We start from the raw sequence: 14,643 nt of genomic DNA, 5'->3' as shown, positions 1-14,643 counted from the left end.
GTTTTCTTTCACTTTCAATGAGAACGGTAAACAAGACAAATAGAGAGGGTGAATGTCCCTAATGGGGGTACAGACAGCAATAGAAACTGACAAGAGTTCTATAATCCCTCTCCACTCTATCCAAAACTAAAAAAAAAAAGGTTTTGCCTTTAGTTATAATTTAAGATGCGGTCCTGATGATATCCAGTGACTGAATCAAACTATTTAAGTCCACAAAAAACTAAAATATCAAGCGCCAAGGGCAAATAACAAGTGCCCTTGTTGTTTGATCCAAGAAAATGCAAACTATTAACCTTAAACTAAGAAAAGCTCCTTGAGGGCAGGGACTGATGTGAATGTACAATGTATATATGTAAAATGTTGTCTAAATTGACATCACTTTATAAGTACTCATAATAAATAAACAAGGGTCAACTTTAAGCCAGTGATAACACTTCTCTATTTCTTCTGATGAGGTCTGTGTAAGGGTAGCTATTGCAAAATAATTGGTTTCTAAGCAAACATTTTTAATGAATATTCAGCTATTTCAAGTAAACTGTTGTTATTTTTTTTTTTATTTCATCTACCATTTTACCAAAAATTAGGCCATTGATGCAGACACCTAATAACTAAAAAGTCTATCAAAAAAAAAAAAAAAAAAAAACACGTTACTTGGACAAAGGTCATGCACATTTGGGCGGGTTGCACAAATTTTCACCATAATTTCTGTAATAGAGGAATTCCTATAACCTTCAGCTCCATCCAGTGGCCAAAATTTGGTATATTTTCTTAATGAGGTATTTCAGACTACTATAGAGCATTTTGGCCACTAGACGGAGCTGACTATCATAGGAAGTCATCTATTGCAGCCTGCAAGAATGTGAATGACATTCATGCAATAGAAATAGACCCCGTGTTTTTTTTAAATCAGGTGAAACTGAATGAAAGGCTCCTGCATGCCTGCCTTGAGTTACATATGCAATATAAACATCCTTTAAAATAAAAAACTAGCCACGCACATTGGGATCCTCATTAGTCCTGCCTACAGCTGTAGCTTTTTTTAAATTTTATTTTCACACCTCTTTTGTGCTTGTCGTAGTACATACAAAATGTTCAGCAACTGCATTGAGAGCAACTTTATATCAGATCTGGTTTTTAAAAGTCATCTTTGACTGGCACTGCGCCAAATATGGCCACAAAATTCTTCCACTTGTATTAAATAAATTGGATGTGGATGTAATGCAGGGCTTCCTAAATTTAGGTCAGTTGTGTGCCACAATCACAACCTTTACTTGTCAAGTCTTTCATAATATGCAAACTGACAATACTAGGGTGTTAGTGCTTGTGTTTACATTCAAATTGATTTCTTTGTGCTGGGGAGGACTCTGGAACCATGGCTGGACAAAGAGTCTTGACTTGTCAAGGACTGGTAAGTGGTGGGTTGCAGAGTGTTAAGAGAAGTTCACTTGAAGGCTCTATGTACTGCCTGGACCTGAGACCATGGCACTTCCCCGGGCACACAGGCATTGGTTTTAGGATCCAGTCACACTACTAAGTAGGGGACACATGTGGCAACACACCTTAAATGCATTGATGTGATGAAGTGCTATTCCTTCTAATGTACATTAATGTACACAGGTACTTCACTTGTATTTTAGTTTACAATGTTTGTAGGACCTGGGAGGCAAACTTAAAGCGGGGCTCCAGCCTCCCCACCAAAAAATTAAAAGTCAGCAGCTACAAATACTGTAGCTGCTGACTTTTACTATTAGGGCACTTACCTGTCCAGGGATCCCGTGGTGTCCTCACCCAAGCCGATTATGTAATCGGCTCTCAGGTGCTGGCTCTGCCATCTTGGGTAAGGGAAACCGGCAGTGAAGCCTTGTGACTTCACAGCCATTATCCTATTGAGTATGCGCAAATTGTGCTGCGCTTTCTTAATGGACCGGCTGCGGCGAGGGGTCAAAACCAGGTACCGGCTCCCCCACAAGGTGCCAAATGTGGCAGCGGAGGGTGGGAGGCAGACAAGCAGAGCTTCGCCTTTGGGTGGAGCTTCGCTTTAAAATACCAAGAATACCAAGAAAAAACCAAGAATGTACTACTCGCTTATGCTGATAGGACCAGTTGCAAAAACTAATTAGCAAAATTGAATTCAGCGGTGCTCTCTCGCACTTTGTTATATGTAAATTACGGGCTACCAATAATCCATATCATTTCCATCCCAAAACTCACGTTCTCTGACCCACTTTGTTTTTAAAATATACTTTAATAAATGTGCCACCCCACCCTCTAAAATGATCATCGCTGTTTCCTCACTTCCAGGTTTGTTGAACAACATCACCAAGACAGATGTGACAGTGATGACAATCCTCCTCAGTAGGGACTGAGACAGCAGCAAAAATCCAAGAGAGATTCTATACCTGCCACATTATAATATATATATATTATACACACACACACACACACACACATATTTCTACAATGATTATTACTCTTTGTCCAAAGCACCAAGCTTCATTTCTCTCTGCTATCTGGTTCCACTGTTATCTGTACGAGTCATGTTTGACAAATTTTCCTGACACCAAGAGAAAAAAGGTGACGGGGAGGGACCTCCAGCTGATTGACAGCCTCAGCTCTGTTCCTGTGTGGAGGGAGGGGGGGGCGTGTCCCTTCCCTCCAATGAGCTCTCAGAGCTCTTGTACAGTGTATAACTGCAGCTCTCTGCCCCCTGATTTGTGAGTCTGTGAAAAATCCTTTTCATCCCCGAGTTTTAAAAAAGACGTACAGAACAAATGGCCGAAAATACACAGGTACAACTTATCTAGGAGGATTTGTTTCACCTCTGTGTGTGCCCTTAGGCCAGTCACTTCACTGGGTATAAGTAAGGGTTTACAACCACTTTACGGCATAGAAAGGTAAAGCATGGGTGGATTACATTGAGCCAGAGACACATCTTCAGAAAATACTGCTGTGGAGTTAAACACACCCAGCTTTTCACATACCAGCAGTGTTATATTATACCACTGCAGATGCATATCAACATATTCATTTGCTAATTCCTCCTTTATAACAGCAAAAGGTACTTTTCATAAGGTGAACCCATCGTGTGCTAAGCTGCCTGCATTTAGACATACACTATATTACCAAAAGTATTGCGACTCCTGCCTTTACAGGCACATGAATTTTAATGGCATCCCAGTCTTAGTCCGTAGGGTTCAATATTGAGTTGGCCCACCCTTTACAGCTATAACAGCTTCACCTCTTCTGGGAAGGCCGTCCACAAGGTTGAGGAGTGTGTCTATGGGAATGTTTGACTATTCTTCCAGAAGCGCGTTTGTGAGGTTAGTCACTGATATTGGATGAGAAGGCCTGGCTCACAGTCTCCACTCCAATTCATCCTAAAGGTGTTCTATTGGGTTGAGGTCAGGACTCTGTGCAGGCGAACACATAAAGGGTAAAGTTTTTCCTACAGTTCTACTTTACTGTAATGGCATTAGGGCTCATGCACACTGCAGCTAAAAAAAAAAAAAAAAAAGGCTGATTTTACAGGTATTTGAGCTTTTATTTCTCTGCCTAAAAAGGATAAAGAAGCTTGTGCTTTTTGTGCGTTTTTATTGTGCTTTTTTGAGCATAAAGCATTTTTGTTCACAAACCCTCCCCTCATTTTTTTTTTTTTTTTTGTGCGCTTTTGTGCTTTTTCACACTTTTTTTGGGCGCTCAGGAGTCTTTTCTGCTGAACAGCCCCTCCCAAAAACAGTTTAGTGGGTTTTTCTTCTGCCTGTAAAATCATGAAAACACCATGTGGCAGAACGCCCGACCCCCCCCCCCCCCCCCCCCCCTGTATGCAGTTGGGCTCTTGGCAGTGATGGAGAGCAGAGAAATTGCTCCGATGCCGGCCACCTTCCTGTACATCCTCCCCGACCCCAGTACCGGCCATTACGATCGCTTCTTATCTCCGCCAATCAGACCGGGTCCTGATTGGCCGGGAGGAGACGCGGGAAGACAACAGCAAATAATAATTTTCTATGGTCACACAACTAGGTGGGCTCAGGGTGCAGTGCTCTGCACCCTGAACCCACCCTTATTTGAAGCCAATTAGAGCCTTAGGCTCTAATCATATGCTTAAAAAAAAAACAAAAAACAAAACAAAACAAAAAAAACACACAACATTGGAATCTATGCGCCCGGTATGTAGATTAGCCTTTATGTTCTATTTAGCTATGCATACAATATTTTCACTACACCTTTGTTGTATTATTATTGCCTGTTATTACTTTTTCAGCATATTGATTATTCTGGAATAACACTGTGTCACCTAATGTTTGCTTTTATCTGTAAATGGAGGTGTGTATGTTTGCAACACAAAAGCAATGCAATAGAAAGCCTATAAATCATAAAGATAATGCTTGCCTACCAATGAAAGTCTCACTAGAACAAGATATCTGTGATGCAGAAAAGCCTTCTTTATACACTGAAATACAGTGCTTTCTTTTACCTTACTGTATGTGCACCCTATATCTTTCTTTTTTCATTTTTTTTTTTAATGTCTGGTAACAGGTCTAACTGCCAAAGTTTACTTGGAGATCCTGCCAGTAACAGCACTTCCTGTTGCAGGCTGACAGCCACTGCCTTTTTGGACATAGGGAAGCCTATCTGATTGACCTGACTGGTAGCCCAACAGCCAACTAAAGGAGCGCACAAGGCAGGTAGAAAACACTACTGCTAATGCAGGCTAAAAATTCTAATCTGATGTCTTGCAATTAGCAACAGCATTACTAGCCTGCCATGAGTGCTACTTCAGTTGGACATAGGGATGCGTCTCTGACACACTGGATAGGTAAGCCAACTAAGGGCTAAGGGAATGCACAAGGCAGGCTGAAAACGCTGCTAATTCCAAGATATCAGCTTAGCATTTTTAGCCCGCACCAGGAAGTGCTGTTACTGACAGTAAGAACCTTGGAACAGATTTAAAAAAAAATGATGTCACACTGTATACAGCGAGCAAGCGATACCAACATACGGATATGAATATGAATATTTGGGGCCTGTTCACAGCAGTGTCTAACCTGCATGAGTTGGCGTATGTTGATTTATTGCATTGCGGTGTTTGCGTTTTGTTTTCTTTTATTAAAACTCTATTAAGATGTTCTGCATTTTTATGCAACACACACTCCTACGCACTGGAATGTGCTGAGCAGGGCACATAGAGACCAATTGTTCTCTCAACGTCCTTTTGTTGTGCCTGTGTTGATCTATTAGCTGATCAATGCATCTTGCTGCACCTGGTGTGATGGTTTACATACACTAGGGTTAGCTTGACATCTGTGCGATGCTGCTCATTTTTTACATGCGTTCATTTGAATGGGCCGCATACCACATCTAAATTGGCCCAAAGAAGTTCATGACCCTTTCTTTAAAAATTCTGCTACACCACAATTCATAGAAATACTTTACCATGCATTGTAATGCGATGCAGCGCATGTTTGATGGCTAGGTATGTTGGGGGTGCCATTAAGAAATAATGGCTTCACAGAGCACAATACAGAGTAATACATTCCCGCATCACAGTGATCTGAACAGCACCTAAGGGAAAGGAAAAGGACTATATTTGATGTCTTAATCAATTTAGCTGACAGCACTTCTGGTTGCTCTCAGCCTGCAAGAAGAACTGTCAGGATTTCCAGGTAAGAAACTCTGCAACAGGCTCACAAAAAATAATAAAATGTATACAATGAGGCATGATGGTAAACATACTTTTAATTTATTATAAACTTAAATTTAGGTTTAAATATACTTTAAGGGCCCGTTCACACCACCTGATGTCCAGTCTGCATTAAAAACGCATGAAAGGTAGGTTATATAGTTTCCAATGGCATAGTTCACACCACTGCGGTCAGTTCCAGGGTGATTCAGTTCCAGAGAAAAAAAGAAAAAAAAAAAAAAAGTAGAACATGCTGCATTTTTTCTGCACTGGACTGTACCGGAACACTGTAAAACGCATACGATTGCATCAAAAGCGCATTAAAGAATGCACTGGACTCCAGTACGGTAAAAAAAAAAAAAAAAAAAAAAAAGCATCTGGAATGCATCCGGAAACGCATAAAAAAATGCACCAGAGTGCATCAAAAACATGTTAACGCGCAAGCAGAAACGGATCTGGAACAGATCTGTAGGTGTTTTTGTGGTGTGAACCAGCTGGAAAACTCAACTTCAGCTTTACATTTGAATTTTTTGTGTAATTTCCAAACTCCGGAGAAAACAAAAAAATTCCCCCGGTAGTGGGCTCCCCCTCCACTGCAAGGCTTAAAATGCTTGCTTCCTTTTCCATAAATGCTTGCTAATGCCTAAAGTACCAGGACAAAATTCCCTCCATGCTATAAGACCCCCACTGCCTCTCCTCCATCACACACTGGTACTCTGACATCATCAAGTAGAATGCAGGCCCAGTAACCTTGCATTATACATGAGGATGCTGGAGGGACCATCCAAAAGCTGGAGCTTCAGGGAGAAGAGTTCAGCACCAGCTGCCAAGGAAAATGCTTTTTACTGGTAACCGCTGCATAAACAAGCATGTAAAGTCTCTCTCAATGGAAAACAAAACTCCTTACTTGCAGGGGTTGCCCTCAAACTGCAAAGGGTTAAATGCTTGGTTAGGTCTAAGATACCAGAAAAAGCTACTTTACTTTACGGATCCCCCGTGCTCTACTCCCCTACAAATGTGAATTTTCACTCGGCATCTTCATGTCCAATTCTAAGTTTTGGACCCCGCATTGTATTTGATGTCATCAGGGGCATGCAACCGCTGGAGCGTAGGGGAGAAGAACTTTCGGGCATCAGTCTAGTAGCACTGAAGGAGCCTGCGGGAGTAGGGGGATCAGGTAAGTAACAGTGGTTTTTCTAATACCAAGGAAGTAAATAAGCAGTGTGGGACAATCCCATTGCAAGGGAGGATTTTTGTTTTTCCCAGACTTTAGCTTTATGTCTAATGCCCTGTACACACGGTCGGATTTTCCGACGGAAAATGTGTGATAGGACCTTGTTGTCGGAAATTCCGACCGTGTGTGGTCTCCATCACACATTTTCCATAGGAATTTCTGACACACAAAGTTTGAGAGCTTGCTACAAAATTTTCCGACAACAAAATCCGTTGTCGGAAATTCTGATCGTGTGTACACAAATCCGACGCACAAAGTGCCACGCATGCTCAGAATAAATAAAGAGATGAAAGCTATTGGCTACTGCCCCGTTTATAGTCCCGACATACGTGTTTTACGTCACCGCGTTTAGAACGATCGGATTTTCAGACAACTTTATGTGACTGTGTGTATGCAAGACAAGTTTGAGCCAACATCCGTTGGAAAAAATCCATGGATTTTGTTGTCGGAATGTCCGATCAATGTCCGATCGTGTGTACAGGGCATAAGGGTAGAGGAATAAGCTGTAATGACCGAACTTTCCGGCGGAAAAGGTCAGACGGAATCATTTCATCGGATTTTCCGATCGTGTGTGGGCCTCATCTGACTCTTTCTTTAGAAAATTCTGACGGACCTAGAAATAGAACATGTTTTAAATCTTTCCGACGGAATCAATTCCTATCGGGAAAACCGTTCGTCTGTATGCTATCCCGACTGACCAAAAACGACGCAAGAGCAGCTATTGGCTACTGGCCATTTAACTTCCTTTTTCTAGTCCCGTCGTATGTGTTGTACGTCACCGCATTCTAAACAATCGGACTTTGGTGTGATCGTGTGTACGCAAGTCCGTTTTAGCGGAACGCCGTCAGAAAAACCGCCAGTTTATTCTGACGGAAAAAACGGTCGTGTGCACGCGGCATTAGACTTACCTTATGCCTCACTCTGGCAGGCTCCCTCCTTCTGTGTGACTAGCCTCCAGAGCGTCTTCTCGAAGACACTCTGGTTGGTGGTCATACGATGACATCATTACATACATAGGTGTTCTGAGCGCTACCTGGCTACAAAAAAACAAATCCCCACTTGTGTACTCACGATAAATACATTTGTAATAAGCAATTAATCCAAATTTTGCAACAAACAATTGAAAAAATAAATTATGTGAAATTATGTGAAATAAAGAATGGATAAATACATAAACAAACATGTGTCATTCAAAAAAAGTAGTCCATATCCTTGTATCTTCATACATGCAGAATGTTATGATCAATCGTGCAATTTCTGAAGTGCCAAAAAAATTTCACGACTGATGATTACATTCTGCATGTATGAAGATAAAGGGATATGGAACAATTTATGAATGACACGTGTTTATTTATGTATTTATCCAGTGTTTATTTCACAATTAGATTTTTCAATTGTTTATTGCAAAATTGGTTTAATTGCTTATTGCAAATGTATTTATCGCGAGTACAAAAGTGGGGATTTGTTCTTATGTAACCAGGTAGCATTTAAAACACCTAAGTATGTAATTTAAAAGGTACAGTATCTTAAAGTGGAAGTAAACCCGATTCATGAAATTTGAGCTGGGCGCATATCTACAGTGTTTTCTTATCTCTATTCAAAGCACTAAGTCCCGTGGTTTTCTCCTGCTCCGTTCTTCTGTTATCAGCATTATAACTTCTGACAAGTTCTCTGACATGTCATAAAACCAACCTGAATTTTGTGTCAGGGTGGGTGCTATAAATACAGTAGATTAGCAGAGAGCTGCTCTACTCCCAGGACAGCTTTGAAAGTCTCTGCCTATCTGGAGTAGAATCAGTGCCTTTCCTCCATTCAGCTGTCTCACAGTGTAATCCAAGACTTCTCTCACAGTGCAGAATAAGGAAGTGAAAATTCTAACACAATCTGTACTTTCTAAACAGTATATAAAGCTGAAGACAGCAAATATCCATGTAAAACTTATGTAGGACGATTTGTTTCATCTGAGGCTGTTCACTTCACTGGGTATATATATATATATATATTTACATCCAGTTTATTAGAGCAGCAGCCAGTGCCTTGGTCAATTCACATTGGTTAACATCCTAAGCGTGGGAATATAGAATTAGTAATAGCCCTGCATTGTACAGGACTATGAGCGACCAGAGCATCAGGGAGAAGAGGAAAGTGCCAAAACCTGTCAGGGTGAGGAATATATCACCTTATTCTTCTACCCCTAGACCTAATGAGCTGATAATCCATACAGTAAAAGGAGTTCCACTGCAAGGGTAATGTTTGTGCAACTCCCGGAGCTGAAAAACCCATGCTTTACGCATGTATACTCTCTTCTCATTCATTATCATGTCAATCTGTTCAGTCACAAATACTTTCTAAAAGTTTGCTGTACACACTACTCTTATACACGCCCAGACATCATTAAAGGCCCATTTACACTAAAGAGATCCAATGCGGTGCATTATTGTGCATCTTTCCATCCATGCAATACATGACCCTTTTTTCAAAACACAGTACACCACAACAATGCGCATTGTGGTGCACTGCGCTGTACTATACAGTGTGTTGAGATTTAATTCATAATGAATTGCACCGCAATGCACTGCACATGGAGCAGGCGAGTTGGTATGCATTGTAGCACTGCGTGTTGCTGCAATGCACAAGTACGAATGGGCCCTCAGACCTTACTGGCTATGTGCTTGTTCCAGATTGTGACCCACAAAGTTTTGAAGCCATAGAAAGCCAGGCAACCAGCATTTTCAGAAGGATGTCAGCAGTGGTAGCTTATGTATTTCTCCCAGGGCAGGTGCATTTTGGAAGCTGGAAATTCCTGGAATATTTCTTGGCTTATTGCTCAATAGCAATAATTTTTGTCTTTACTGTAACTGAGGATGAGCTCAGGCATGTTCGCAACTCCACGTGCCGGCCAGGAAGCTGACACTCCGCAGCGCTAATTACAGCTAGTGAGACATTTCCTGATCTGTGCAGCAAATGTCTCACTGCCTGTGATTAGCGCTGCAGAGTGTCAGCTTCCTGGCGGGCACGTGGACTTGCAAACACGCCTGAGCTCATCCTTAACTGTAACTCAGAGGTTCTTAGGGGTACTTGAGGACAGGTTTAAGAACCTCTGAGTTACATTTAAGGATGAGCTCAGGCGTGTTTGCAAGTTCACGTGCCCGCCAGGAAGCTGACACTCTGCAGCGCTAATCACAGGCAGTGAGACATTTGCTGCACAGATCAGGAAATGTCTCACTAGCTGTAATTAGCGCTGCGGAGTGTCAGCTTCCTGGCCGGCACGTGAACTTGCAAACACGCCTGAGCTCATCCTTAACTGTAACTCAGAGGTTCTTAACCCTGTCCTCAAGTACCCCTAACAGGTCATATTTGCAGGTTTTCCTTAATTTTGTACAGGTGCTTTAAATCAGAGTCAATGGCTTGGTATTTTGGACAGCTATTTTATCTAAGAGAAATTCCCAAAACATGGCCCGTTGGGTGGTACTTGAGGACAGGGTTGAGAACCACTGCTGTAACTGGTATAACATTAGGAGTAGGGATGAGCTCAGGTTTGTTTTGACATGAATCTGAACCTATCCCGCAAAGATGCTGTCACTGCGGACAGCCAATGATAAGCTGTGGAGGCATTCTCTGCCCCATGTATACAAGGGTTGAGTATACATGCAGATGTGTGTGGGGGGGATGCCTCCACCGCTTATGATTGGCTGGTTTCCTGCTGGGATAGCTAAAGTGGATTGAGACTCATCCAAACACGCCTGAGCTCATCATCTTTGAAAGATTACATGAGCTGGAACACATCACATTCATAAGATCAGGAATATAAGATATTGGACAGAGGATAAAACAAGTCTCACAGTATTGATGCGGTAGAACGGTGTCTCCTGAGAATTCCTACCTTGTAGTAGAACACAGCTTCCTTATATTTTCCTATCTGGTCGTTGATCACAGCGAACTTGGCAAACTTTAAAGCATCCACTTCTAGGGCAGCGGCATCCATGGTGTCAGAGGTCTGTCAGCGCACTCCAAGCACAATAAATAAGAAGGCAATAAACACGGATAAAGGGGGATTTACCACAAAGATCAAATGATGTGTCAGCTGTCAGCCCACATTAAGCCCCCTGCACCCAGGGAAGTAATGCACACTTTGGTTGTGGAGTCCGGTGATCTCTGATTTGTTCTCAGATCGTTGCGGATCCCTGATGAGGTAAGATGATGTAAATGAGGGCCACAATTCAGTGCTGTCACTCTGATTTCTGTCTACTGATCAGCTGGAATCCTGAGGACTGTAGTTCTGTATGAAGTTGATGACACGTGTTTTGTAGCTCTAAATATAAAGTAAACCTCTATTAGGCATTGTGTGTCATAGCCCTGTCTTCACGGCCCAGCGATTTGTGACGTGTCATGATGTCATGTTCAGGTCTTGTTGGGGTGATCAGTAATCTTGATGAATGGTCTTCTGCTGTCCTGACAAATTCCTCCTAATAATCCTATTAGAATGTCAAGGCACAGATAATCCCAGTGTATGGGGACAAGTCCAGGGCACTCTATGTACCTGGATGGCTAATGATCACTCTATGGCTCCAGTATAGCTCAGACACCATGGATCCCAGGACAGTCCCAGCAGTCAGCTGTCCCCCACCCTCAGGTGTCCCCACCTTGACTGGCTGGGGCTGCTGATCACACACACCAGGCGATGTTGATGTGTCCACTGTCACTTCCTCCTGTGTAGTGAGGGAGGGGTTCTGGCACACAGTCCAATCAGCGGCCTGTCTCCGCCCTCTTGTCACTGTAACTCTTTCCTCACCGGCTCCTGTCATGGCTAGTACAACGCTCCCCAATCAGCAACTCGTCCCCCCCTCCTCCGTCATCACACGCCGTGGAGTTTCCACAGAGCTGGGGAATGCGGCTTCCTGTTCGTACTGAGCATGCGCAGACACACTCCCAGCTGAGCTTTGTTTGTTACCTGAGAGGAATGAGCCGGTGTAGCAGTAAATACAGTATCCCATGAAATTCGGTATCATTTGCCTCTACTGCGCATGTGCCGGTTTCAGACAAAAGAAACAGAGCGCAGAGCTACTGCAGACGAACACAGCTGAGTTATATTAACTCCTCACACGCTGATGGATCGTCTGCATCATGAAGACACAGCGAGACACCTCGGCTACATCTGATTGACAGTGGGGGGACACGACGAGGGGTCACAGGATCACGGAGGGGGGGGGGGCAGTCTGGATGTCATAGGGAGGCCACAGCCTGGATGTCGTAGGGGGGGCAGTCTTGATGTCACCGGGGGGCATACGATGGTTGGCACAGGCTGGCTGGATGTCACAGGGGCCACAGGCTACACTGGCTGGGGTGTCAGGGGGGCCAAAGGCTGCATGGCACAGGAGGCACACGATGGTTGCCACAGGCTGGCTAGATATCACAGGGGGCCACAGGCGGGCACAGGCTGCACTGGCTGGATGTCACAGGAGGGCCACAAACTGCATGGCACGGGGACACATGATGGCTGGCTGGATGTCACAGGAGGCCTGCATTATTAGAGGGGGGGGATACCTATTTTCACAGCCTGCATTATTAGAGGGGGGATCCCTATTGTCACGGCCTGCATTATTAGAGGGGGGGGATACCTATTTTCACAGCCTGCATTATTAGAGGGGGGATCCCTATTGTCACGGCCTGCATTATTAGAGGAGGGGATACCTATTTTCACAGCCTGCATTATTAGAGGGGGGATCCCTATTGTCACGGCCTGCATTATTAGAGGGGGATACCTATTTTCACAGCCTGCATTATTAGAAGAGGGTATACACAATTTCACAGTCTGCATTATTACTATTGTGGGAGGACACACTTTTAACCCACCAACTGCCACAGAGGTCGAAAAGCAAGCCGCTAGCAAGCAGTTATCATTGTCTTTATTTTGGGGGTGACGTGTATTAGTGGCGGTGGCTCATTCTGGTGTTTCAGTTGGTCGGGGGTCAGTTTGAGGTGTCAGTATTTTGTTTTGTGGGTTGTCAGTCTGGGGGGTGGTGATCTATCCATGTGTGGGGGGGAAATTTCTAATTATTTTTTGGTTTTAAGTTTGTAGGTTTCCTCACTCCTCAGTGTACTTATAATATTTAAATTAAACACAGGCTGCATGGCACAGACAACACAGTCTTGATGGCACAGAGGGCACATGATGGATGTCACAGGAGGGCACAGACAACACAGGCTCCATGGCACAGGGGGTACACAATGGATGTCACAGGGGGGCACAGGCACAGGCTGCATGGCACAGGGGGCACACAATGGATGTCACAGGGGGCACAGACAACACAGGCTGCATGTCACAGGGGGCACACAATAAATGTCACGGGGGGGACACAGACAACACAGGCTGCATGACACATAGGACCACAGGCTGCACACAATGTTTGGCACAGGGGGCACAGGCTGGATCGGAGGGGACAGAATTTCATGGCCTGTAATATTATAAGAGGGGATGCTGAATTTCATGGCCTGTAATATTATAAGAGAGGTACAGAGTTTCATGGCCTGTAATATTATAAGGGGTACAGAGTTTCATGGCCTGTAATATTATAAGAGGGAATGCTGAATTTCATGGCCCTGTAATATTATAAGAGGGGATGCTGAATTTCATGGCCTGTAATATTATGAGGGCTGCTGAATTTCATAGCCTGTAATATAAGAGGGGTACAGAATTTCATGGCCTGTAATATTATAAGAGGGGTACAGAATTTCATGGCCTGTAATATTATAAGAGGGGATGCTAAGTTGTAGACATGTGCATTCGTTTTCGTCCGAATGCATTTTAGTCCAAATTCCAGGTATTTTCGTTATCGTTTTAACAAACGATAACAAAAGTGCAGCGTCCGAAAAAAGAAAGATCGGACATAAAAAAATGCTTTATTTTCTTTTCGTTGCTACAACAGTTCGATATAGATAGGAGATTCGACATGATGATGCCAGTAACAATCTGTGTCCATCAAACCTGTGGTCGAATGTGCCTAACCTTATCTCTATTAGTCCAAGATTATTCTACATAGAGAGAAAAGATTCGACGTAGGGGAGAAAAAATAACTAAAAATAATGATGATGAATGTTATTGGCTGATTGTAACCAAAGAGGAGGAGCAGTAAAATAGCTAGAACTAAGTACACACGTACTTTGGCTTATGGTGTCTGTTGAAAGTTCTAAGAAAATTCGACGGAGCAGGTAAAATATACGGCGTCGTACAGTTTAGCTGCTCCATCGAATCTTCTTTGAACATTCGACAGACACCATAAGCCTTCAATGACAGATTGGACTTTAATTCGGATTTTCGGACGAATGCAATTTTTAACGAAAAACGAAATAAATAAAAACGAATTTCGGGAGTAACTAAATACATTTATTTTTCGGACGAAAACGAAATTCCGAAACGAAATATTTCAGTGTGCACATGTCTACTAAATTGCATGGCCTGTAATATTATAAGAGGGAATGCTGAATTTCATGGCCTGTAATATTATAAGAGGGAATGCTGAATTTCATGGCCTGTAATATTATAAGAGGGTATACAGAATTTCACGGCCTGCATTAGTACTATTGGGGGAGGACACAAATTTAACCCTCCCAACTGCCATAGAGCGGGAAAAAAAGGAAACCAGTAGCAGTTATTGTCATTAGTTGGGGGTGACGTGTATTAGTGGCAGGGGCTCAGTCTGGTGTTTCAATTGGACAGGGGTCAGTCTGA

At 43.1% G+C, this 14,643-nt stretch overlaps 1 protein-coding gene across 2 annotated transcripts in view; it reads right to left on the bottom strand.

The window, feature by feature from the left end:
- The window catches only part of CAPN7 (calpain 7), a 106,358-nt gene extending 94,688 nt beyond the window's left edge, over nt 1-11,670 (bottom strand). The window contains exon 1 of one of the 2 annotated variants that reach the window (XM_073630316.1): nt 10,798-11,670. In XM_073630316.1, coding sequence (XP_073486417.1) covers nt 10,798-10,899 — 102 coding nt within the window. In that variant the 5' untranslated portion in view covers nt 10,900-11,670. The remainder of the gene's footprint in view (nt 1-10,797) is intronic. The other variant, XM_073630317.1, reaches the window with a different exon arrangement.
- Nucleotides 11,671-14,643: the final 2,973 nt, after the last annotated feature.

This window comes from Aquarana catesbeiana, linkage group LG05 (genome assembly GCF_042186555.1).
Source record: "Aquarana catesbeiana isolate 2022-GZ linkage group LG05, ASM4218655v1, whole genome shotgun sequence".
Lineage (NCBI taxonomy): Eukaryota > Metazoa > Chordata > Amphibia > Anura > Ranidae > Aquarana > Aquarana catesbeiana.
This window is presented reverse-complemented; position numbering and strand designations above follow the sequence as displayed.